Here is a 26,747-nt window from a genome sequence, read left to right as displayed (position 1 = left end):
TCCCACAAGTCCCGGCTCAAGCTTCCAGCTGTTTCCCTGACTAGTAAGCACTGCCTGGGGCAGAAGACAGGAGTTGAGAGGCTCCCAGGGAAGGAGTGAGGGCGCTTGAGTCAGACTTACCTGGATTCAAAGCTCGCTCATGCCAGCCGTGCGATCCCAGGTAAACCACTTTTAAGGCCCCCGTTTCCTCTTCTGGAACAGCGTCGCCAGTACCTAATGAAGAGGGTTATTGCAGATTAAAAACCATGTATGGAATTCCTGTCGTGGCTCAGCAGTAATGAACACACCTAGTATCCATGAGGACTTGGGTTCAATCCCTGGCCTCGCTCAATTGGTTAAGGATCCAGTGTTGCCGTGAGCTATGGTGTGGGCTGCAGATGTGGCTTGGATTCTGCAATGCTGCGACTGTGGCAAAGGCCCGTGGCTACAGCTCCAATACAGCCTCTAACATGGGATCTTCCATATGCCACTCATGCGGCCCTAAAAAGACAAATAAATAAATAAATTTTTAAAAGATAAAAACAACATATGAAAAACAGGTGGAAGCATCCAACAAATGGTAGCCGTATAGCTGGCCTCTCAAGCTCAAAGCCGCGTAACAAACACTTGCCTTTACAGAAGCTTCTACGTTTCCCTTTCTCTCCAGGAAGGAAAAGGAGTCCTTTTCCTTCACGCTTCTAGTTATTCCCAAACTTCCTGCATTTTCTTTTGGTAAACCGTTTAGGGGCAGTTATGTTATTGGGTATCATACATATATTTTTTGCCAATACAAACATATGTGATTTTCACAGTTAGGTCAGTGTCTGAAAAACAACATAATTAAATTGAATTAAATAACATTTTCTTAATGAAGCTGATTTAAAGCATATTAAGTTTTTATACTGAATCCCAGAGTTGTTTCATGAAGTAAATTCTGTAAACTCTACTTTCTCTTTTCTTATTTGAGATTTTTAAACGTTTTTAAACACATTTTTAAACACATTTTTAAAACAATGCACCAAATTCATTAAACTAAGAATATCAAAGATATGGAATATTTTTATAGGTTAATCTTTGAAATTGCAGTTTCAGGGAGAAGAGGTCACAGAAGTGGCACCTCTTTTTCTGAGAGAAGGAGCTACGAAAGCAGGGTTAGGCTTCAGCATGATTTTGATATGTACAGGAAGCTTCATCCATCTAAGCTTCCGAGTGATTCTAGAATTAACAGACGCATGTCTACACTGGCAACTGGGATGAGATAGAAGGGCTCCATTAGGATGTTACTGCTGATAAAAATCTTGACTCTCGACAAGTAAGAACCTTTCAGAATTTTTATTGCTTGTTCTGAACTGTCTGGTTGAACTCTGGAGGGTAAGCAGGACCCTGGAGTCCTAAAAAAAAAAATGCTTATTTCCTTTGGAAAAAAAGACATTTTTCTTAGATTCTTAGATATCTTATATTCATCTCTCTCTCTCTCTCTGACTGTGTAGACGTGAAACAGACTCGTAAAAGAACTATTTTATCTCTAGAATTCCTTCTCCTTCATAGCTTAGTGCGTAAAACCTAGCTCGCCTTAATGACTCCTAAGTGCGATTGCAACCTAGTAATTTTTTCTTTACTGAGTTGTGTCTGAGGAAGAAAAATGTTAATTGATTACTGTTTTATCCAGTTCCTTGATGGTACTTTACCACACCCAGGGCCAAAAAAACATCGATGGAATATGGCAAAACTGAAGACCATTGCAGGCTTCAGTAACTCGAACCTGTGAAAAGCTTTTGTCAAGTAACAGTATTTAGAAGGACAACTCAGTAGGCCGGGGGGGTGACTGACAAGCAAATACCCAGCACATTTTAGTACACACATTAAAAATAGATTCAGTCTTCGGCGTGTGTCCCTGCAGGATAGAATTTACTAGATTCAGTTGCTGATGATGTGCTCAGCAGATTGGCTGATTACTTTAGGCGGATGCTTGATGCATATTAATTTGGGTTCCGTGTCAATTATAACTGTCTTTAGTTCACCATCCAGCCGCCGCTTAGCACAGGGGTGCAGCAGTAAAGATGTTCACTTAGATTAACCGCAGGCAGATCTGGAGCGGGGGAGCTGCGCACCCTGGAAAGAGCCCTGAACTGTGGGGGAGGAGCCTGGATTCTGTCATCAGACGCAAGGTCTTGAGACAGTCATTTACTTCCCATAATGCCGCACAGGGATGTTCTGTGAACACAGGATGCGCAAGCGCTCAGAGGACCAGAGGGGAAATAGCTCCCCAAGCGCATTTCCAAAGGAGCACTATACCAGCAAGTGTTTGCAAGTGAACTGTTAATTGATGGTTATAAAGGGTTTAGTGAATTAAAAAGACTGATAACCCAGGTGCTGGTGAGAGGCGTGGAGCAACCGGGATCCTCACCCACTGCCACATTCAAGGCCACCACCACTTTGGAGATTACACGTGCATTTACAGTGTGACACCACTTTGGAGATTACACGTGCATTTACAGTATGACTCAGCAGTCTCTACACTCCGGCTCTTAGGTATTTGCATATAGGAAATGAAAACACAGGACACTCAAGACTTGTACATAAATGTTTATAACAGCTTTATTCATAATAGCCCCAAGCTGAAAATAACCCAAATGTCCATCAACAGACGAATAAACAAGCAGTCTATGGCAGAGATATACATATATACTGTAGACACTATTCAGCAATTAAAAAAAAAAAAAGAATGAGCTACTGATTATGCAACGAAATGGGTAAATCTCTAAAGCAGTATCTGAGCAAAAGAAGCCAGATGTAGGAAGAGTACATACCGAATGATTCTATTTTTAGGATCATGCCAAACGAGTCCATTGTGGAAAGAAAGCGGAGGAGTCTGGTCTGAGGCCAGGCGTTGAGGGAAAATTGATTGCAAAGGGGATTAGGGAATTTTATAGAATGAGGCAAAGGTTCTGTATCTTAATTACATGGTGGGTCCACAGAAGAATACACTGGCAAAGCTCATCAAACTCTATGCATAAAATGGGTGCCCTTTATTATCTGTAAATTCTCTCTCAATAAAGCTGAATGGAAACACACACACATACACACCCTGGGAAAGCGGTGACAAATCTGAAGTTGAAACCTCCCAGGCTGACTCTCAGATCAGTGAGAGCCATCAGGGCCTTTCGGCAGCTGGCTCCCCTACCCAAGTTCAGGGCCCGGCCTGATTCTAATCCCGGTCTGACTTCCTTTTCTAAAAACCTTTTATAAAAGCTTCCCAGCCTCTGGGGGTGTGATGATGGCTAGGAAAGCACTCGGTGAAGTACCCTGTCCCATCAACAGAGTGGCTGCGGCTGAGGCCACCTGTGCACCTGAGCCGGGTCCGGGGCTGCCCTTGGTGCCAGCTTCCTGGGAGGTCTGCACACGAGCGGGGAGAGACCCCTCCAAGTGGCCCAGCCCCTGCAAGCCTTTGCCTTTCCCTCTCCTTCCTCCCTTCAATCACACTCCTCTCACTCCCAGAAAGACGGCGCTTTGATAACTTGGAAAGGAGTCATGAATGCACAGGAAAAAAGACAGCCTTCCGTATGGCACACAGAAGTTTTTAATTACTTCATTCTTCTGGGGGGGTGAGGGGGAGCACATCTGTGGCATATGGAAGTTTCCAGACTAGGGGTCGAATCGGAGCTGCAGCTGCTGACCTACACCACAGCCACAGCAATGCTGGATCCTTAATCCACTGAGCGGGGCCAGGTATCGAACCTGCATCCTCATGGATCCTAGTTGGGTTCGTTACTGCCGCGCTACAACAGGGACTCTCTAAATTAGTAAATTCTTACTTGCGTCATCGTGACTATGAGCTTGAGCCCCAGGATCAGACTCTATAGGTCCAGACACCAGCTCCTCCGCATCTGCTGGGTGACCCTACGAAAGCCTTTCAACTCTCTGTGCCTCAGCTTCCCCGTGGTAAAAGAGGCATCAGAATAATGCGCACTCCACAGGCGGAGGTGAGAGTTAAGTGAGGCCGGTGCTGGCGCAGAGTAAGAAAGTGATGACAGAGAGCTGCAAACATTGAGGTTTCTGTCCTGACTACCCCAACCTCCCTCTGAATTCCTACAGAGTCTTAGCATCTGTCTCAGCTCCGCAGTGATACACTCAGACTCTCTGGTCTTGGGGAGCGGAAAGTTCCCACATACTCAGCCTAAACTGGAACTTTCCTCAAAACACCGGTTACACAAGACAAAGTGGTTGGGCTCAGTGCACCTTTGCTCTTGCTTTGCACCCCGGAGTGGATGGCAGGTGTTATGTTTAATCTGTACGTACTTGAGAAGCCTGCCAAGTGCACCGAAACTGCCCGAATCGGCAGAGGTAATCCACTCGCACGCCGTGGTCAAGAAGTATAGCAAATTGGGCGCTCCAGCAAGCCGAGTAGGAAATTAATAGTATATTTAGAATTACTCATAAACTGCCTGTCAAGGCAGCAGCAACATACTGTATACAGAAAAAAAAAAAAAAAAAAAAAAAGGGACCTGCGAATTGTGGAAGAGGCGTGCACTCTTTCAGAGAAGTGTACGTTTTTAGAAATAAAATGTTTCAACCCCAGATGAAACTTCTGTTCCCTGGCATTTTCCTCCTAATTTTTCATGCCTTTGTGTATTTTTACATCCTCCTCTGTAGCTCCACCAACCCTCCCAGACGTCAGTGGGTCAAGCAGCCTCCCAAAGCAGCCTTCTGCACCTGGCTCACAGCCAAGCATCCATGTCTCAAAGCCCCGTCCGGCAGGCTTCCTCCTCCTCCTCCTCCTCCTCCTCCTCTTCAGCTTTGAGCGTGGGCCAGTTAGTCAGCAGTAAGTATCCCTTCTGGCTCGGGGAAGTCATGGTGGCCCCCTCCGGACTAATTGCAATGCCTTTCTCTCTCTCTCTGTCTCTCTCTCTTCCCCGTCGCTTCCTCCCTCCCTCTCTCTCTGAGTCTTTCAAGATGAAGAGGGATGGCTTGGCCCTGCAAGGCCAGCACTGGGATGGGGTCAGTGCCCATGGCCAGACGGTTCTTTGGGAAGCAGCTCCCCCTCGGTGAGTGTGTGCAGGGCCTTTTGCATCACAAGGGCTCTCGGATGAGCTGAGTCAGCCCTGCCACTTCAGAAGGGAGAAACGGAGCAGCTTTCAGGGCATGAGCCATGTTGCTCAGAACTGAAAGAACCAACGACAGGCACTGGGGCTGCAGGTCAAGCTGCTTTGCTGGGTGTTTGAGGTCCCTGCCATTCTCCTTGGAGGCGTCAGAGGAAACAAAAGACAGCATGCCTTTGGGAGGGTGGGTCGGTTCACAGTTGCCCCCGGTGGTGTGAGGGGGAAGCGGAATGGGCTGGAATCTGGTGAGAAGCCTCTGCCCAGCCATTCATAAAGTAACGTGAGCCTGCAAGCCCGCTTCCCTAAGCAGGCCCTATATATACATTTTAGAGCTGGTATTTGGCCCTACGGGAAGACGGCCTATGTATCACGCTCAGATAGAAACATGCTGACATGAATGTGACAATGGTCTAAATGAATGTTATTCACCGTTCGTGCAATTTTTATTTTTATATAAAGTCACAGAGTATGGGCACAGGCACCCCAAATCCAACAGGTATGGGTTTAAAGGGCTCAAGCACTGCAGAGGCATCTGTGCGATAAAACAAGGACACATGTGAATACCTGCGTTTGGTCAAGTGTCATGAGTGACCTGTCACAACAGGAACAGTCGGGATTCTCGCATGTCGTGGGGCAAGTCTGGGATGCAAAGCAAAAGGGAGGGCTGCCGTGTCTTCCCCCACAAGCAACACCCCCCAAGAGAATATACGCATGTGCACATATCCGTGCATGTCCACCTATGTGTTCACTGACATGGGCAACTCAGGCAAGAGAGATGCTTGTGGAGCGGGGAAGACAAGGACAGACCACGGGACGATCTTAAAACACATGCCCACAGACTTCAGTGGACCAGCCTGGAGGCTCCTGATGCTAAAAATGGGCTGACACCAGCGTTTCAGAGTTCACACAGAGATTGCCAAGAGCCTGTCATTTTAGGTTGTTTAGTTATACAACTGTTCTCATTTGAGCCAAAAACTCTAGTCTTACTTGAATAAACTCCTATGCAAAATTAATTTAATTATAGCCAGGTTTTTCTCCAACAAAGAAACTCTTCTTAGGGTGGTTGTAGGAAAAAATTCAAACTTTGTTCCAATCCAATCTTCTGCATAAGTTTCCACAAAACACTCTATTTTTTTTCTTTCTTTTTGTTTTTTTTTTTTTTCCTTTTTTGTCTTTTTAGGGCCAGACCTGTGGCATATGGAGGTTCCCAGGCTAGGGGTCGAATCTGAGCTATAGCTGCCAGCCCACACCACAACCACAGCAACAGCAGATCTGAGCCACATCTGCGAACTATACCGCAGCTCACAGCAATGCCAAATCCTTAATCCACTGAGCAAGGCCAGGGATTGAACCCACACCCTCGTGGACAGTAGTCGGGTTCATTAGCACTGAGCCATGATGGGAACTCCCCACTCTATTTCTGAATAGCAGCAAGGTCATAAATTTATGATAGGCTGTTAAGCTTTGGTCCTGAAAGAAAAGGAACTGATACCGAACATCTTCTAGAGAATAAGTTACTGTGAAATATTTAAATACGGAAAGTGCAGGCCTCCCCCACCAAATACGATATTTTACACAGGGTAAACACTCAACATATGTTGGATGGATACAGAAGTGAATGGATGGATGGATGGAGAGGTGAAGGGCACTGGTTTCTCTCTGGCCACTTGTCTCCAGCTGAGCAGGGATGGATTAGCCTTTTCGGCAATCAGTGCAAGCTACTTCATGGGCCAAATGACATTTCAGCTGCACAGTGGCCAAGGGGACATCCAGGTTCTAGGTGCACAAGGTGAGAACCACATTCCACATGCTTGCTACGACACAAAGACCTGGGGGAGAGAACCTCCGCAGGCACTTGAAGCTGCAAACTCCAAATTCCTATTCCGAACCTGAACGAGCATGGTGTGAGATCGTGTTCTCATTTCATTCTTTTCCACGTAGCTTTCCAGTCTTCCCAGTACCATTTATTGAAGAAACTCTAGAGACTCTCACACAAGTGCAGTAAGCCAGAAAGAAAAAGACAAATGCCAGATGATATCACCTATCTGTGGGATCTAAATATGGCACAGATGATCCTGCCTACATCACAGAACCAGATCACAGCCAGAGAGAGCAGACTTTTGCTTCCCAGGGGAGGGAGTGGGATGGACGGGCAGTCTGGGGTCTTGGGATGGAACCGTTATATTTGGAATGGATGGGCAATGGGGCCCTACTGTACAGCACAGGAAGCTGTGAGTGATTAGCTCACTTTGCTGTACAACAGAACTTGAAGAAACAGTGTAAATCAACTATAACTTTAAGGGAAAAAAATAATAAAGAACCCGAATGAGGAACTTTCTCTGGCAGATATGTCAGGGTCCAGGAGGACCCCCACCGCCGGGGGTCAGACTTGACCCAAACTCATCGCTGGGCTTAGAACTACAGGTTTAGAGCATGTTGTTGAGTTAATTCCCTTCTGTCTCAAAATCCAACCACAGAAAGAGCAATACCTGGTGCATTTTCTGATATCAATTACCCCCAACAAAACTCTAAGACTTCATTTACAAATAGGGTTTTCAAAGCACATTCAATATTTTACAGATTTTTAAGACTCGCAGCAAGTAATACAAATACTCATTTTCAGATACTGAAGCTGGCCTCAAAGTACCACCCATCTTGACCACCTCATGTCAGAGAGACCAGAGTCAGCCTGAGCTGAGAGACGGTGCCACTGTGTGTGACAATTCCCTGGGTGACGAGGCCAGGATGGCGACCCAGGCAGCCTGCTTCAATGGGTCATACACTTTTACAAGCCACTGCTGCCTTAAAAGACATGATGCTTTCATGTAAATTTTATCCAGTGAAATTTGAATGACAGAATAGCTCAAATCACCTACATATTTTTCAAGTAATTTTTAAAAGCCTGAACTCATGTCTCATGAGTAAAGCACAGGCTTTTTCTCCCGGCCAATACGAAGAGAAAAACTGGATGTCTTGCATATTTTGAAATTTATATTCAAGCATGAGATATACATTTAAAATTACTTTTGTCTGAAACTAAACTTCACCAAATTTTCAGGTAGGCTAATGAGGGGAAACCCAACCCCATACTTCAAATATAGTTGTTACACAGGTTAAATCACAGGAGAGAAAAGCGTGTTTTAGTCAGAAGATGCCAACTTAAAAACAAAAAACTTTTTGAGGAGTTCCCGTCATGGCTCGGTGGTAATAAACCTGACTAGTAGCCATGAGGACGCAGGTTTGATCCCTGGCCTCGATGAGTGGGTTAAGGATTCAGCACTGCCACGAGCTGCGGTGCAGGTTGCAGACGCGGCTCAGATCCTCCGTTGCTCTGGCTGTGGCGTAGAGCAGCAGGTGTAGCTCTGATTTGACCCCTAGCTTGGGAACTTCCATGTGCTGCTGGTACGGCCCTAAAAAGACAAAAAATAAAAACAAAACAAACAAACTTTTTCAGCACCAGGTATATGCAGGCACAGGAACAGAAATTGAGAAAGGCAAAAATAAGCAAGATGTGGTCCCTGCCCCGGGGGAGGTGACAAACGGATAACAAAAGAAACACAGTTACAATGAGGGGAAATAAATAGTGTGATCAATGTATGAATAAGGACTATGGCAATTTAGTAGGCGGTTATCTCAGTTTCAGCGACTGAGACAGAACAGAAGGACCTGTTGCAGTAAATAATCTTTAAGTTGGGTGTTTAATGGGTCAACAAACCCTCCACTTGGCCAAGGCCACAGTTAAGCCAGGTCAAACTGATTTTGAACCTGTGGTCAAAACCTTGGTGAATGGACCTCCAAAGTCCTGGTCGAGGCTGCCTAGAGCTGGGCAGCCTGCCACTGTTCCAGATGGACTGGTGGGTCCTCCACCACCTGCCCTACTCCAGGCACAAGAACAGAGTCGATACCAAACACGCACACCCTTGAGACCTTTGCACACCTGTCCCCACCTCCTGCACAGCCGCCTGTGTCAACACTGCCTCGTCTCTACCATCACCAGAGGTAACTCTCGTTTCCATAAGCAAGGCTTTTGGAAAGTCTGGAAGAGTCACACCCATGACTTGACAAAATCCCAAACTGGCTGAAGATGTACACGGTACGAGTTTTTAACTCTTTGCTGGGTTTGGTCTGGTTCTTCAGGATCCTTTTTTAAACCCTCGGCCTGTAAACCTAATTCTCAGACACCAAAAGGACAGATTGTTAAAAGCAGAAAAACCCCAGTTAAAAGTGAGCGTAAAGGTGCATGTGGTGATTGTTTACGGCACAGCGGAGGCCCTGAGCACTGGATCACACCTCACACCATTTTCCACGACTCAACGAAGTCACCAGAAGGCAAGCAAGCTGTTCTCCCAAACTGCGTTGCACTTTCCCAAACAGCTTATTTCTCAGAAATATTTGGTGGATACGCCCATTATTTGCTGTGACGACAGCACTAGAATGCAGACAGCTGTTTAGAAGGCAGTTAATTCATACATGGCACCTTCTCGATAGACGCCTATTTCTCCTGGGACAACCCCACCAGCAGAGGCTGTGGAAAGAGGACCTTGACCGAGGGCAGTTGTGCCGTCCACTTAGCATCTCCTTTACACTGAGGCCCAGGTGGACACTGGAAGGAGTGAAGTGTTTTAAATTAAGCAAAGCAAAACACCTGTCCGGATCCATCCTCTGTGCTCACATGGGCCCAGTGACCATGCAAACAGAGTCTATGGAACAGGCTTGATTTCACAGAATTTGCATTTAGCTGCCATAAAAATCTTTCCTTTTTCAGCCCATGCCTTCCAGATTGATTTGGGAAATATCATCATTATACTTGCGAACTGCTGCCAACAGTCAATGCCAGTATAAATCTCGGGCCAGTCATTCCCTACAGAGGCTGGCTCCTTTAGCAAGGCTCAGATTCAGGGTGAACCCTGGAAATCACTGCTTTCTCACTCTGGTATTTAATATATTGGGCCGACATGGCCTGGAGCAAACTTCTATAAAAGATGCCTTTTCCTTCTCTGTGCAGAGAAATCCAAGTCTGGGTTACCCTAGAGCTGCTTAATCGTATTGGGTCTGTCTTGTGGGGGATCTGGGGGCTCCTTCTGGGGTTCTCATTTGAGGTTGGCCTCAGATTCATCCTTAGAATTAACCCAGCCTCCCCTGAACCAAGAGAATGGATGACATGATGGAAAGCCAGACTGTGGATGGACTGGGAGTCTGGGGTTAGTAGATGCAAACTATTTCATTTAGAATGGATAAGAAATGAGGTCCTGCCGTACTACAGCACAGGGAACTATATCTAGTCTCTTATGATAGAACATGATGGAAGGTAATAGGAGAAAAAGAATGTGTGTGTGTGTGTATCTACATATACAGATAGATGTGTGTGTGTCTAGATCTATAGACAGATAGGTGTGTGTGTGTATCTGTATATACAGAGAGATATGTATGTGCGTGTATATCTATAGATACGGATAGATGTGTGTGTGTGTCTAGATCTATAGTCAGATAGGTGTGTGACTGTGTCACTTTGCGGTACAGCAGAAATTGACAGAACACTGTAAATAAATTATGACAAAAAGGCTGAAGAACAGAACAGGGGGAAAAAGGCCAGACGGACTGACTGACCACAGGGTGGGCTGCGAACCTCTGGGGCGGACTGAGCGCTACAGTGACCTCCCGGGGGCGCGTCTGTTCACCACATTCGCCTCTTGTTGCCCCTCCCCAAACAGAAAAGCCTGTATCGCTTAAGAAAGAACTGTCCAACAGTGGGGGAGAAAGACCAAGAGTTTAAGACAAACTTTAGGACTGAATAAAAACAGCATTCGTTTTTCATTAATTCCAACCACCTTACAGCCATCATCTGACACATTCTCCCAATTTGGGAGACAAGACCCACATGTTCTAATTGGGGCAAAATTAGTATCTGTCCACAGGTGGGCCCTTGTTTTGGATGCAGAAATTTTTGTGGTCTTGGGATTCATGGAAACCACAATAATATATTTTGTCATCTGACTGTCTGGATGAGAACGATCATATAAAAAAAGCCAGGCAGCTCATCTCGAGCATCAACAAATTGCACAAAGAAATACTGATTTCTCCTCCCCAGGCCTCTGCCCAACAGACCATTACCCTGTTTAAATTTCACCAGAATTCCCGTCTTATCCGCTAAGTAGAACCAGGAAAAAGACAAGCGTGGGATACGTGTGAGAGACGGAAGAAGGAGTTCAGCTTCCCGGTGTTAGGAGGGTTTGCTTGGGGCCTCACAGAAGTCCACGGGCTCAGTGGGCCAGGAACCCCCCTCCCCAGCTTTAGAGTAAAACTGTTGATAATCCACACAACGCTGCTCAGTGCGAGGGCGTGAGAGGCCACGGCTTTCTTTTCTTTTCTTTTTTTTTTTTGTCTTTTTAGGGCCACTCCCGCAGCATATGGAGGTTCCCAGGCTAGGGGTTGAATCAGAGCTACAGCTGCCAGCCTACACCACAGCCACAGCAACGCCAGATCCGAGCCAAGTCTGTGACCTACACAACAGCTCACAGCAACGCTGGATCCTCAGCCCACTGAGCGAGGCCAGGGATCGAGCCTGAAACCTCATGGTTCCTAGTCAGATTCATTTCTGCTGCGCCACGACAGGAACTCCCACAGCTTTCTTTTCAACTCTGGTTATTATTAGTGATCTGGCCAAAAGCATCCTGCACAAATCACACACATGGATTTAGCTGCTAGTCTCGAGGAACTAGTAAGGAGACAACAATAAAGGCAGCCAGGGAAGGGAAGATAGAAATAGAATGGACTCACCCAAAGCTGCATCCCAAGGCCTAACCCGCCGGCTTCTGCATTTTGCCAAATTAGGACTGGAGTAGAGCAGACCTCGCAGGTCCTTCCAGCCTAACTCAAGTTCATGTTCGTCTAGAGGTGGGGCCGACACAAGGCAACGAATGTACCCCCCACAGGACCTGCTTAGTTCTGCTCAGAGAAAAACCCTCCCCCCCAACTCCAGATTCCACTGGCCACCCCAGCCCACTGACCCCCAGACTCTTGCCACTTGCCATAAATCACGGGATCGGTGGAGGGAGGGCAAAGCCAAGGTGCCTGCAGAGCTGCCTACACAGCGGGTAGGGTCTGTGGATAATGAAGGGTCAAAGGAGGCCACGCCCCAACTCCACCAGACCAGAGCCACAGAGAAAGCTCCTGTCTGGGGGGTCAGGGGTTCCCCCACAGGCATCGGAATGGCCTGCGGTGCTTGTTAAAAACAGCCCTCCCAGGCCCCATCGGTGACTGCAAGACCTCCTGCACTAAGAAAACCACTGTCCTAAAAACCATCCGTGACAAGGAAATGCCCCGGCTTCCACTTCCCACTCTTGGTTTTGAAGCCGCAGGCCGGCCGGGTCCTCATTCTCTCTTGGACAGTGGCCAGGCCCCCTACCTGCGCTGTCCTGTGCCACGTGTCCCGCTCTGTTCTACAGCGGAGCTTCCGGGCTGCTCTCTCCTTAGGACCTTCTCCCACAACAAGGAGCCCGTTTGGGCTCTTCGGAGTTGCCCGCCCCCGCCCCAGGAAGCGGTCCCATCGGTCCCAGCACGGGGTCGGCCCGTTTGTGCTCGTCCTGCCCTTTCAGAAGACAACCACCACTGCCCGAAGGCGTTTCCACCTCCCTACCGCCACCTCCGAACCCACTCCCGCCCCCTGGGGGGTGCACGCTCCACGGGCAGGATCAGCAGAAAGGGCTCGGCAAGGCGGCAGGACTGAGGAGGCTGCAGGGGAGGGGGAGGAGGAGGAGGAGGAGGAGGAGGAGCTGAAGGCGCAGCCGGGACCACTTCCCACTGACGGGGCCCAAGCGCAGACGCGGCCCTGGCCGCCAAATCTTCTAGCCTTTCAAAACAGGAAACCCAAATGTCCTCCGGAAATTTCCCAGGGTTTAATGTTGGCAAGTAATTCTCCCAGACTGAAGCACTCGAAAAGCTGAGTGTTCTCTGCAAGCTGCTCATCTGCAACTTCTACTCCAGGAATTTTTAAATGAAGAAATGGAGAAGGGGCTCAGAGCTGCTCTGTGCGTGGAGGTGACTTCCCAGAATCCTTAGCAAACCCTCCAAGCTGCCCCAGACTGCTCTGCTGGTGGGAATTAAGATCCAGAGGGCAGGAGTTCCCACTGCGGCTCAGCAGTAACGAACCCAACTAGTGTCCATGAGGACTCGGGTTCAATCCCTGGCCTTGCTCAAGGGGTTAAGGATCCAGAGTTGCTGTGAGCTGTGGTGTAGGTGGCAGAAGCGTCTCAGATGTGGCATTGCTGTAGCTGTGGTGCAGGCTGGCAGCTGCAGCTCAGGGTCTACCCCTAGCCTGGGAACAGTGCAGCCAAAAAAAAAAAAAAAAAAAAAATCCAGAAGGTATCACCCACCAGGCAGAACCCAAACAAATCCTCATTAACAGAGTGATGCCAGCTTTCTGGGGTGAATTTGGGGAGAAAAAGCAGCCAAATCAGTTTTATAGCCACCCTCGGCCCCTGCCCATGGACGTAGATTCTCAATGTCCTAAACGAAAGTCCCCACTCCCAGCACAAGCTCCCTCCTCCTGCTACTCAAACCCTCGAGGGCCCCACAGCCCCGCTTGCCTCGCTGCAGCGGTGCCCGCCCACACCCGGCTGCCACCGACCAGAGTATTCTCTAAAAGCTGCCCGCTGGGCGGGGCCCTCCCAGTGACATGTCCCAGAGACATCCCAGACAGATGTACCCTCCCCGTCACCTCGCCTCCGCTGTAAATTCCAGTGCGGGTGCCCCGCGGTCAGTCCTGACTACCCTCGACCTGGTATTTTCCTCGCATCGTGTCTCCTTGGTAAGGCTGGGCCCCAGCCGCCTGCAGGCAGCGAACTCCACAGAGGCTGGAACCCTCTTCTCTTTCTCTTGCTCCTTCTCTGCACTCGCTGGGACTCCCAGGAGTCGCCTGGGAAGTACGGACGGACGAACCGCTGTGGCTACGCCCACTTTGCACCTGTCTTCCCCCAGCGAGATTAGGCCTAGTGGCGTGTGAACGTCCTACAGGACTCTGTTTTAATGAGAGAGGAGAGCACAGCGTACCCTCCCTGGCTGATGCCAGTGACGCAGCCCCTCTCCCCTGTAATGACAGAATCTACATAAGCGCTAAGCCCCCCATTGATATGAACAGCTTTGTTTCAAAGTCCTTGAGAAACTGGCCATTGGGCGACAGATGTTTAGTTCTTCTCACGGTAACAGGAGCGCCTTAGACAAGTCGTGGGATGGGCTGCAAGTGGGGGGTTCTTGTGTAGGGAGAGGAAGAGAAAAACCTTTCACCTAAGTCGGAGGAATGAGGGACAAACGGCAGGGTCAGCTCGCAGGAGAGGGCTTCACTCCAGGCAGGACGGAGGGGCACTTGGAAGTCGCCACCATCCCCGGCCAGCCGTGTTGTCTCCAGCCTGGAGCAGGCGTTCTTGTATCCAGAGATCAGGAGCCCGGGCCAGGGTGGCGGGGGGCGGGGGTGTTCATTCTCCAGCTGTTGTGTCATTTCCCTTGATAAGTCCTAAATTGACCGCGTTATCTGGCACCAAAGGAGCCTTCCTGCAGTAGGCATTTTTTATCATGCGCCCTTTCAGGGGACAAAGCTGTCTGTGTCACTAAACTGCTACTGGGGGGAAACAAACCACAACGGTGTTCTCGCAGCTTCATCAGCAGGCTCTTCCGAGGGGCTGATGTGAACACAGGAAATCAGGCGACGTTACCATCTGTGTAACAGTGCCGTGGTGACCGGGGATGGAAAATGCAAAATACTGCCTTTTTCAGGGACGATTTTTAGCACTAAAGAGTCCGATTAAGACACTTCAAATGGACACCTCTCCATCTCGGTATCTTTGCATGATATCGGAACATGTCTATGGGCAAAATGGAGCGCCGTCCCCCGAGCCAGGGCCTGGCCGTTGATGGTTACAGGCCCTAAGGAAGGCGCCCTCGCCTTGTGGAAGGGGGACCGTGGGCTAGCGGTGGCTTGATCTGGGCTACAGCTCTCTCGAAGGAGGACGTGTGGCCATGTAATGAGTTGAGGATGGGGGCCTGTGTGCCTCACTGGGGAGACAAGGAACATTCGACCCTGGCTGCCCCACCGCTTGGCTGTCATAAATGCAGCCACTTTCTGCTCAACCGGGATGAACCCATCGTACCCAGATGTGCGGTGACGTATTGATCCTATTTTTAAACACATCTCCACAGATCCTCAAACGGCAGCGGGTGAGGTGGATGGGGTTAATCTGGAGGAGATCCGAGAATTTGCCAAAGCTTTTAAAATCCGGCGCCTGTCCCTTGGCCTGACCCAGACTCAGGTGGGCCAGGCTCTCAGTGCCACCGAGGGCCCCGCGTACAGCCAGTCGGCCATCTGCAGGTAACCCGTGCCCGCATGCTGTCACCTCTCCGGGCCGGCCCGGGCCTCCTTGTCCTCTCGGCCCGGCTTCTCTCCTTCGGGTGGGCAAAGCTGGAGGGTTAGAGTGTGGGAACGGAGTTCGGGGTGGCTGTGTGCTGGCACTGCTGATACTGATAGAAATGGAGCTGCTCAAGCAGACTTGGGGACCTGGCTTGATAACTCCTGTCAACTCGCAAAGAGCTTCCGAGGCGGTTTCACTGGAAATACCCCGCCCTGGGCCGAGGCCTCCCCCTGGACCCACCGTCCCATGCGGGGCCTCTCTTCTAGAGAGTGGCCTCTGTGAAGCTGCCAGTCCCAGCTGGCGCTCATGCTCCCGCCACTTCTGCTCAGGGATGGCTGTCTGGTTGGTGCAAGCAAACTCACCTTAAAAAAAAAACAACAAACTTAACCGTCTTGTGACCACGAAGGAATTTTGTCAACTTGCCTTTTGCCAGACGCAACTTTAAAAGCACATTCACTTTTCCAAAGAAGCGGCTGCTTTCCGCAGCTCAGAAAAGGGCAGGGAGCATTCGGCCTAAGCTCGCCTGCTCCCTCCCCAAGTTCAATAAGTAAGTGACAGAAGCCGGCCTCGGTCTGTTCGAGTTGACTGGGTCAAGCCGCCAGAAGCGGACCCCGCGCGTGCATGTGTGTGTTGCACTAATCCCGAGTTTATGCATGAGGTAACAAAGGCACTTGGGTAAGAGCTTTTTCCTCCTGGGCAATGTCTTAGGAGTCCTCCTCCATCAGGAAAATCCAAGGAACCAACTCTAAACTCATTTAAGTGGATTTTGTTCTTGGTGATCCATGAAACGCTGTCTTTTTATCTGCTCTTTATACTTTGAATGTATTCCCCAAAGGACGGAAGTGCGCTTTCCCTGCAGTTTAAGACTGAGGTTATAAACGACATCAGTAGGGGCAGCGGCTTGCGGCTCACATTTTGCTCAATGATTTTCCATAAAACCCACTGATTGCTGTTAAATACAAAACGCGCCGTGGGATCCTCGCGCTTGTAGGGTCCCCCTACTGCTTTTTCTTATAAGATACCTCCCTGTAGAAAATAACCTTTATTCAGTCTACACAAGGATGCTACTGCTGGGAAATTTGTTTCAAGGCTTGTATATGTTATTCCAAACGACATGTGCAGAAGCCTCAACACTAACAAGCAGCATCAAATGATATGAATACCGCTGCTCCTTGCTGGGAGACATTAATTTGGTTTCATCTCCACAGCCTTGTGATAAAGGCAGCCACAGGTTTTTCAGTTGTTGCCCATTTGCTGTTGTTGCTAAAATCCTCTATGGCTTCTTTTTAGCCCTAAAATGTGATTTCCTTTCGGAGGTTTAAGCGCTCGGGTTTTCACTAACACACATAGTGTTCCTGGGCATTCCCACTCAATGATGCTGATTTCTCAAATCTTCCCCGGGGAAGCTCAAAAACAGCTACGGCTGAAATGAAAAGGGACCTGGGGGATTCACTATATAACGGAATATGTCAGATGCCCTGACTATTCGGCCTCCCCCTAGTTTTCTTTCTTTCTTTCTTTCTTTTTTTTGGCTTTTTAGGGCCAATCCCATGGCATGTGGAGGTTCCCACGCTAGGGGACGAATCAGAGCAGCAGCCATGGCCTATGCCACAGCCACAGTAATGCCAGATCCGAGCCACATCTGTGACCTACACTGCATCTCACAGCTACCCCGGATTCTTAACCCACTGAGGGGGGCCATGGATCAATCCCGAATCCTCATGGATACTAGTCAAGTTCTTGACCCACTGAGCCGCAACAGGAACGCCTCTCTCTAGCTTCTAGTGCTTCAGTGGGGTAAGAAAACAAAAATGGAAGTCGTAAAAGAGACCAAGACCTGACAGTGGGGAGTTCCCCTCGTGGCTCAGTGGAAACGCATCTGACTAGTAACCATGAGGACGCAGGTCCGAATCCTGGCCCAGATCAGTGGGTTAAGGATCTGGCGTTGCCCTGAGCTGCGGCGTAGGCTGAGTACTTGGCTCAGATCCCGAGTTGCTGTGGCTGTGGTGTAGACCAGCAGCCACAGCTCCGATTTGACCCCTAGCCTGGGAACCTCCATATGCCGTGAGCGCAGCTCTGAAAAGCCAGAAAAAGAAAAAGAGGTCTGACAGTGGAAAAATTCCAGTGAAGGTAAGGGTGGGAAGGAATCTGCATTCGAGCCCGCACACCCTGGTGTCACTTCTTCCTTATTAGCTGCAGCAGCTCCCGCTGCTGCCTTGACAAGTCCCTCCTCATCAGAGACCCAGGAAGAAACACCAGCAGCACACTGGACCGCCCATCACAAACGCTGCCCCTCCTCCACTGTGCCATGATGTCATAAAGCCTGCTGTCAGGCTGTTCAGAACTTAGCTTCAGCACTTTCACTGCGAAGGACGATAAAACATGGTATACAGCAAATCAACACAACAATGAGGGCCTTGGGGGGGCTGGCCACGAATGCAAAGCTCATGAAATGATATTAAATAATGAATTCGTTTTATACTGAAAGCAAAATGTACTTCTTTCCTCTTTGACCAGCCAAAAGTTGGGTTTTTTTAAATAAACAAATAATTCCTTCAACTATACGTGGGAGGGAATGCTATGGGAATCCCATTAAAATTTGATACTATTTGTGCTGCTTATCACAACATAAGATATCTAAAATGCAGTGCTAAAAATAAGATTAATGTACATAAAGGAAGCCTACCCTTTTGTGTCCTTTTGCAAGCATCCTTATAAAACACACTGTGACTAGAGCAGGTTCATTTTAGCACGAGGAAAACAGTCTATTGCAGTAAGGTGCACTCTGCAGTCAGAGGGTTGTTTTTCAACAGCACTGAACTTTCAAAGATGGAGGAGAACTCTGTGCAGCCCACGCTGTCATCCTGGAGGGCTGTGAATTTGGATTTCGAATAAACAAACACACAAATAAAAGGAATTGGTACTTCTGGGTATTTCCTTGAGAGTGAGTACGGATTTGATATGAGGCTAACCTCTGAAAACCCTGTATATCACTGTCCAAGATGCTTCGTATTTTTTTAAGTCAGTGTGGCAAAGAATTGCTGATGGCAGTTGATATATAGAAGACCTCATTTACAGAAAATGGTACCATTCAAGTACAGTTTGCAGATATAGCACATTAAACGCAGCTTGATACCCTGGTGCAAAAGCACACCATTACACTGGACGGCGAGGGAAGGCAGGAGGTCGCCCCAGCACATCCAGGGAGGGGTGTCCACAGTAATGACGATGTGTCCAGCTGTTTGAGTCCAATAGTAAAGGAGCAAGGGGCTGTGTCGTACCCGAAACGGGAGCAGGTTGTTAACTTACATACGGTGAAAATTGTTTGTTACCAGGGAGAGAGAGAGACAGGAGGGGTTGAGGGGAGGGAGAAAGATTAAAATGAGCCACAAAACAGAGATGAAAAGAGAACCATAAAAAACCGTGTCCCAGTTGCCAGCCCTGATGATTATAATAGCGAGAACATTTTTATCACCAAGTCAATGGGGGGAATTTAAGGAACCCAAATGGGAAACATAAAAAGACTCCATTTAAATGGAAGAACATGACAGCCGGTGTCTTTGATGTCACTTCCTGGCATTAATTTCTGCCTAGAGGATTCTGCAGTGTGGGGGGAAGGGTGCTGGGCTTGGTTCAAATCAAAGCCTAGATCTCTAGCGTCTCCAGGAAAAAGATCTGCGAGGTGTTTCGTTTCCATCGTGATGGCTGGCGTGTCGTGCTGTCTCCATCCTTGCTCACCTGGTCCGTGTGTGGGTGTGCGGGCTGCATGCGGGGGCATGAAGCATGCGGGGGCCGGGGGACGCTGGCTTGAGCGGGGAGGCGGGGGGGATGGGCACCTTGCAGCTGGCTGCTCATCCGGAGTGAACTCGCTCTGCCAGTCAGTCAGGCAGGCAGGCAGGCAGGCAGGCGGCCCACCCTGGCAGAGGACTCAGTGTAAGACTGTTCTTTCTCAATTCTCCCCCCAGACACACCATCCTGAGAAGCCACTTTTTCCTACCACAGGAAGCCCAAGAGAGCACTATAGCTAGCAGTCTGACAGCCAAACTGAACCCTGGCCTTTTGTATCCTGCCAGGTTTGAAAAGCTGGACATCACCCCTAAAAGTGCCCAGAAGATCAAGCCGGTGCTTGAGCGGTGGATGGCTGAGGCTGAGGCCCGCCACCGAGCAGGTATGCAGAACCTGACCGAGTTTATCGGGAGCGAACCGTCCAAAAAGCGCAAGAGGCGCACCTCCTTCACGCCCCAGGCCCTTGAGATCCTCAATGCTCACTTTGAGAAGAACACACACCCCTCGGGGCAGGAAATGACCGAAATTGCCGAGAAGCTGAACTATGACCGGGAAGTAGTTAGAGTTTGGTTCTGCAATAAGAGGCAAGCCCTGAAGAACACAATTAAACGCTTAAAACAGCACGAGCCGGCCACGGCAGTCCCTCTGGAGCCCTTAACAGACTCGCTGGAGGAAAATTCCTAAAGAGATGCCCACCTGGAATCCGAAAAAAAAGAAAAAAAAATCTGCAGAAACTAAACTCCACTCTTGGGACTTCATCCCCTAACCCCTCAAAAAGAAAAAAAAAAAAAATTACACTAAAAATAAATTTTAAAGTAGCCCCCATCATCACCCTTGAAAGTAAAAGACTAAGAAATCTACAAGTGGACGGGGTGGATTATACGTGTCCATTGGATTTTCTCCAGAAAAGGAAAAAACAATTTTTTTTGAAAATTTTTAAACAAGGAATACACGACAGTGCAGGTGTTGGGGGGATAGTCCCCTCCCCCACCTGTCTCCCCAAAGCCAGTTTTTTAATGGACTTAAAGCAAACCAAATAACCACATACTTTTTTCTGTATATTATGAAAAATATGAACACATTTTAAGGAAAAAGAAAAACAACTAAACCAAAAAAAAAAAAAAAAAAAACTCACAAACAACAACAAAACCCACAAAAACTTTTCTCTGTTCAAAGCGAATACAAGCCTGCCCCCTGGAGGAGGGACTGCGGACGGCACTCCTTCAGGGTCCCAGTGCTGATTCACTAGAAACCTATTAACCAAAGTCAGAAACGCCACCACCAGTCTCCTCTTTGCGTGTCAAGTTGTGTTCCGAGTTTTTACCCTTGTACTTTCCGGGAAAGCAGCAAGCCTGGCTTCTCCCATCCTCCCCCTCCGCCGTCACCACCTGCCGGCTGGGTGCCGCTGCTCAAGCCATTCTGGGAGGCTCCCTGTCGCTGGGGGGGGGGGGGGGGTGGCGCGCGCGTCGTGGTTTCCCTTTGTGTGGGGAGGGCGTCCCGGAGCGTGTGCTTGCTTCTCACGTGTGACGTGTGGGTCTGAGAAAAGGGAACGGAGCTGGCATTCCGCATCCTCCTCTATCGCGCCCGCGCCCCTGGGCACGGCCGCCAGGGTCTGCTGGGAGGCCGCAGCGCGGGACGGGGTCTTTTCCACTCAGACCCCAGGGAAATGCAGGAGAGACTCCAACATAACTAGGGCTTTGCTCGATGGACGGTCGACACTGGCATAAGCTGCAACTGTGCTCCCTGCCCACACCGGAGCGTGGGATTCTTCTCCGTCTGCTGGCCACGGCCATGGAGAGCTGACCAAAACTAATTTTGTAATATAAACATAAGCTGCACACTTGGTTCGATGCTTACATCTCTGTTATGCTTCTGTGCAAAGCAATTTCTCTCAGAAGTCTGATAGCCAAAGAAATGTCTCGCGATTTCAGTCAAATACACACACAGCATGCACACAGCCACACACACAGACAAAGAAAACAGGCCAAAAAGCGGGGCTGGGCTGTGGGAGGCCGCCTCGCAGCCGTAAACCCTGTCTTCTCTGCTCCCACTTTCATTCCAGGAGCCCCAGCAGACTTCTGGGGCGGGGGCTGATTACTCTTGCGTTGTATGAGTGGAGCCGAAAGTTCTCGCAGACGCATTAAACAACTGGAAGTGCACCTGGGTTCTTGAGGGGACAGGAAGTTCTAACAAGAACGTGCCTCCACTGAAAGGAAAAGCACTGAAGTGGCTTATCAGACACAGAGGATAGCCTTCACTCTTAGAACTAGGGGATTACTGCACTTTTCAAAGTACCTTACTCCAGAGACCCGTGGGCCAAAATAACCTAATAAGCCAGGAAGAAAGGCAAAGATGCGAGGATGGCTGTGCAGGTAAACACTCGGCACCTGCCCTGGTCTTCTGCGCCGAGAGGCAAAAGGCGTTGCGTTACAGGAACAGGCAAGAGAGGATGGCAGTCTGCCTCCTGCTGAGATGCAAATACTCCGGAATAAGTAATTCATAATTAGTACTATCTAGAAGTAAATCGTGAGAGGAAACAAAACAAAACAAAACAACCTCGAGTTGCCCAAGTGATCAGAAACGCCATCGTTTTCCCCTAACACACTCCCTCCCAGTAGGGACCTGAGGTTCTTCTGCTGGCCCCTGTGCCGGTGGCGTCAGTGCAATGGTGTGACTGTCCCCACCCTTCGTCCCCTCCCCAGATGATTCATACAGGAATCAGGAGACAGACCACCAGCAAGGAGAGTCTAAAGTGAAATCCTGCAAGTCGAACCAGTTGCTTGCACAGGGGTTTCCATTTGGCCAGCCTGATGCCGACTGGACCACAGCCAACTTGACCTCCTGTGTCACCAACATCCCGGTACCCGCTTGGCCAGCTCAAAACAGCACAAACACCACCAACCCAGAAATCCGATAATGTACTGATTACACGGATTTTGTATTCTCCTAGGACCTTCTCCAAATTCCATCAAGAAAAGCTCCCCAAGAAGAGAAGTTAACAAGATAAAATGTGATGGATGCTAAATGTTTAAACACATGCCAGCAGCAGTTACATAAGGCCCGCTCAGTTCAGAGATCTATAATTGGGAGAGTATAACTAGAACAGTGAAAATATAAAACAAAAGTAATCTTCCAGAGTGGAATAAAATCACACCTTCATCCCACAGTCATAAAACCATTCACGTGCAGTGATTTTTTTTATAGTTTTATAATTTTGTATTGTTTTATAAATTATTTATAAGGTGTTGTAATGCTTCTTATATTAATTTTTTACAGATAAATTTTTTGCTACAAGGCATAAAAAGGTGCCTGAACAGATTCTTAGGAATATAAATTACACTGTGTAACTTGTAAGTCTTTGGGGCCACACCTACCGCCTCATTTACATTTCTTATTTCCACTTGTAAACAACTTCATATGCCAGCAGCATTTCAGTGTTTTTATGTTTCCATGAACTGAAGGTTAAGGTTGCCACTTACAAAAAATAAAAGCCGTGTCAGGCATAACATGATTGTATTTCAAGCTTCGATATTTTTCTTACATATCTTTAAATTATTGTCGTCTTCATCTTCTTCATTGCTTGATGAAAAAGAGAAAATGACTGATGTTATATTTTACACTTGTGGGTTCATTTTCTTTTTCGATCAAAAAAAAAAGCATTGTGAACAGTTAAGAGTTTTCATTGCATTGCAAGGTTTTTGGTTTCTTTATTTTGTAAATCACACGATACACATCCACACACACACACACTCACTCACTCATGCACACACTCCACAAAAGAGAGAACATAAAAACAAAAGGAGCTAGGGAAAAAAAAAAAACAAAAACAAGTAGAGGCGTATCAAAGAACTCAAGCTATAACCAAAAAGAAATTGTAAAATGCCTTTGCTCATCTTCTCTACGCTGGACCAAAGCTCAGTATTTGTAGGTATATGCACATTGTATAGCTATGGCTAAATGTTGCTGACAATCTTGCAATACTAAACTGTTACTATTTTAAGAAAAAAAAAAAAAGAAATACAAACTGTTCATCAATGTTTTACCTCAGCACTCTACTTGTACCCAGTTAATGACCAAGCTTAAAAAAAAATGGAGAAAAAGGAAATTGAGTTTCATTTCAATGTTTGACTGTAAAATGTTTGGATAAGATTTTGTAATGAGCTTTTTGTCACGTGATTTGCTTGTCTTCAACTTGAAATTATGTGAGGCACATTTGTTTCTTTGTTGTTAAGGAAGTGATTTTGTTTTTTTGTTTGGTTTTTTTTGTCCTACGTGCTGTGATTCAGACTGGCCACCGGGTCACTGAGGAGGCACCACAAAGACAAGCTGCTTCTCTGTGCCCTGAGCAGCAGCAGGAAGGAGGGCGGGGAAACAGACTGGGTTGTTTTGAAAAAAGCATCATGACAACGGGTTGACATGATGGACTTGTGACCAAGAAGCCAAACTGGATATTTAAAAGCTCCTTACTTGCTCTGACATTGAAACCAAAGCTGATTTATCTGCACAGGTTGCTTAACGTTTTGAAAAAAAAAAAAAACTGACAAAACTGTACTTAATCTAGAGCAATATCTGTACGGTCAGTAAAGCTGCACTTTGTGTATTTCTTAACAGCTTCAGATCTGTCACTTTTAATTTGTACCATGAAAAATAAACAACTGTTTGACATGAGCTTCTAGGCGAAATGTGTCTTGAACTCAGACATTCTGGTTAAGTGGTGAGCATGTAAATGAGCATGTTCATTTGTGTTAAGAAAAGGAGGGTTCACGACAGACTGGTTAATACCATGATTATTTTAACTTTTCAAATACTAAGGGAATTAGGATTCCTTTGGTTGCAAGTTACAGAAATCCCAAGTCAAACTTGTTCAAACAAAGTCTTAAAAGTCTGGTTGGTGGGAGTTCCGTCAGTGGTTAATGAACCCGACTAGTATCCATGAGGACGCAGGTTCCATCCCTGGCCGTGCTCAGTGGGTTAAGGATCCAGTCTTGCCATGAGCTGTGGTGTAGGTCTAAGACATGGCTCGGATCTGGCGTGGCTGTGGCGTAGGCTGGTGGATACGGCTCCAATTTGACCCCTGGCCTGGGAACCTCCATGTGCCAAAGCTGCAGCCCTAAAAAGACACAAGAAAAAAAAACCTGGGTGATCTCTAGGTAATAAGAAACGTTTGCTACGGTTACTGCAAGTACAGAGATTGTGATTCTAATTTAAAAGACTTACTTCTTTTTTTTTCAGCAAGACGTTCCCACGTCCTTTGGAATGAGTAAATCACATAACATGAACTCCTTCCTCCTGCCCACAGGTAGCAGCACCGTCTAAATGCCAAAACTTTCCAGAACATGCAGTCACAGGCATGGCATGACTCAAGAGTAGCAAAAACAGTGAATTCCCGTTGTGGTCTGTGGTAACGAACTCAGCTAGTGTCCATAAGGACACGGGTTTGATCCTTGGCCCCGCTCCGTGGGTTAAGGATCCAGCATTGCCGAGAGCTGCAGTGTAACTTGCCAGTGCAGCTCGGATCTGGTGTTGCTGTGGCTGTGGTGTAGGCTGGCAGCTGCTGCTCCACTTAGACCCCTAGCCTGGGAATTTCCATTTGCAGCAGGTACAGCCATAAAAAAATAAAAATTAAAGAAAAGAATTTAAAAAATACAGATTCTACTGCCCTCATGGGTAGGGAAAGACAAAGCAGTCGTTTTCAAAGGTTTCCATCTAAGATACCCTAAAAATATTCTGGGCTAAGGTCTTGCCTAATATACCTATTATTATGAAATACGTTTGGCTTAGGAAACTCTGAAATGTCTTCTTTAAAAAAATAGCTATCATTTAAATTCAGTCATTCAGTATTGTACAAATATCTGCTAAGCACTTTGTATGTGCCAGAAACTTCTATGTGCTGGGGACTCAGAAATAAAATGAAGCCTTCAAGAAACTCACATTCATTCTGCAAAAGCAGTGGTGTTTCCCCAGAAATGAAAACCATCCCATGTTTCTTGTACCACAATATTTTACAAATAAAATACATTTCAGAATTAAATTGATGGAAAGCAATTCTGAAGCTGATTTCAAAGCAGTAAATGAATGGGGAGAAACAGCCTTGGCCTACAAGACAATCGCCAGTATCTGTTTTAAACTATTTCAGAAGCTGTTCCAAAAAGAAATGTCTGCTAAACCAACCGCATATACATAACCTGATCAGTGTCACGTATGCAGGTTGATGAGTGTAATCAAAACTCTACAGGGGGAGTTCCTGTTGTGGCTCAGCGGTAATGAACCTGACTAGTATCCACGAGGATGCAGCCCTGGCCTCGCTTAGTGAGTTAAGGATCCAGCACTGCCATGAGCTGTGGTGTAGGTGGCAGACGCAGCTCATATCTGGTGTTGCTGTGGCTGTGGGGTAGGCCGGCAGCTACAGCTCCAATTCAACCCCTAGCCTGAGAACCTCCACACGCCACGGGTTCGGCCCTAAAAAGACAAAAAACAAACACAAACAAACCAACCCTCTGTGGCTGGAAAGAATTCCGAAGCAGTCTATCACAAAGTAGTTGAAACCAGCTCCCCACGAACACACAGAGGCCCAGAGTCCTCACTCATTGTTCTGCCCTTTGAAGGGAGTCCAAGAAATAGCACTTCTGCACCATTTACCTACTGAACCACGTGGACAGTCCTGGCCGGGGAAGATGACACCCAAGGCGGTTTTCAGTGTCACTGGACGAAACTGAAACACACATGCCACACTTCTCTGTTGTCTAAGATCAGGTCATGGACATAAGGTACCCTCTCTTCTCAGCAGCCTTTCTCCGCTTGCCTCCTCCTCGCTCACGGCCCCATCTGTCAGCCCCCGAAGCAGAAGCCTGGGAGTCATCATGATCTACACACACACACACACACACACACACACACACACACACACACACTCAGAGCAAACTGCCCAAACTGGCAATTCTGCCTCACGAGTCCCTTGTGACCCCGTCTCTTGTCTGCATCTCCCCGCCCCGCACTGCGCTGTTCAGCTCAGACGCGCCCACCTCTCCCCAGACCATCACGCTGGGCTCCTCGCAGCAGGTACACGCCACCACAGAAAGTCTAAAAGGCCTGTATGGGACGTCCCTGGTGGTTGAGGATCTGGCGTTGTCACTGCTGTGGCTCAGGTCACTGCTGTAGTGTGGGCTCGATCCCTGGCCCAGGAACTTCCACAGGTTGCAGGCACAGCCCCCGCCCCCAAGAAAAGCCTGTGTGAACATATATCCCTCTTTTATTTAAAATCTTTCCGATGCTCACCACTGCCCTCAGGATGGACCACAAACTCCAGCACGACATACGCGCCTTTCATGTTCTGGCCCTTGTTCCTTCTAAAGCCCCACCTCTCATCCATTCCCAGTTCACCCGAGCCCCACCAAACCTCTCACCAAAGTTCCCCAGCGCCCCAAGCACCTTTGGTGCTGTGCCTGCTGCTCAGAAGAGCATCCGATGCACTGCTGACCTATCC

The 26,747-nt window shown here is 47.9% G+C and overlaps 2 protein-coding genes across 49 annotated transcripts in view; one reads left to right on the top strand and one right to left on the bottom strand.

Moving 5' to 3' along the window:
* The window catches only part of POU6F2 (POU class 6 homeobox 2), a 486,199-nt gene extending 463,063 nt beyond the window's left edge, over window positions 1-23,136 (top strand). For all 5 annotated transcript variants that reach the window (XM_013985842.3, XM_085004889.1, XM_021079084.2 and 2 more), the window contains 3 exons: window positions 4,633-4,801; window positions 15,270-15,438; window positions 19,444-23,136. In XM_013985842.3, the coding sequence (XP_013841296.1) occupies window positions 4,633-4,801; window positions 15,270-15,438; window positions 19,444-19,948 (843 nt within the window). In that variant the 3' untranslated portion in view covers window positions 19,949-23,136. The remainder of the gene's footprint in view (window positions 1-4,632; window positions 4,802-15,269; window positions 15,439-19,443) is intronic.
* Window positions 1-26,747, bottom strand: part of LOC102158154 (uncharacterized) — a 145,383-nt gene that overhangs the window by 39,601 nt on the left and 79,035 nt on the right. For all 44 annotated transcript variants that reach the window (XM_085004944.1, XM_085004914.1, XM_085004913.1 and 41 more), the window contains one exon: window positions 121-213. In XM_085004944.1, coding sequence (XP_084861070.1) covers window positions 121-213 — 93 coding nt within the window. The remainder of the gene's footprint in view (window positions 1-120; window positions 214-26,747) is intronic.

This window comes from Sus scrofa, chromosome 18 (assembly GCF_054392235.1).
Source record: "Sus scrofa isolate SSC_HxYL_T2T_F1_AM1 chromosome 18, Sscrofa_HxYL_maternal_Yorkshire_Landrace_v2.0, whole genome shotgun sequence".
Lineage (NCBI taxonomy): Eukaryota > Metazoa > Chordata > Mammalia > Artiodactyla > Suidae > Sus > Sus scrofa.
The sequence above is the reverse complement of the archived record's forward strand: the minus strand, read 5'-3'. Positions and strand labels throughout refer to the sequence as shown.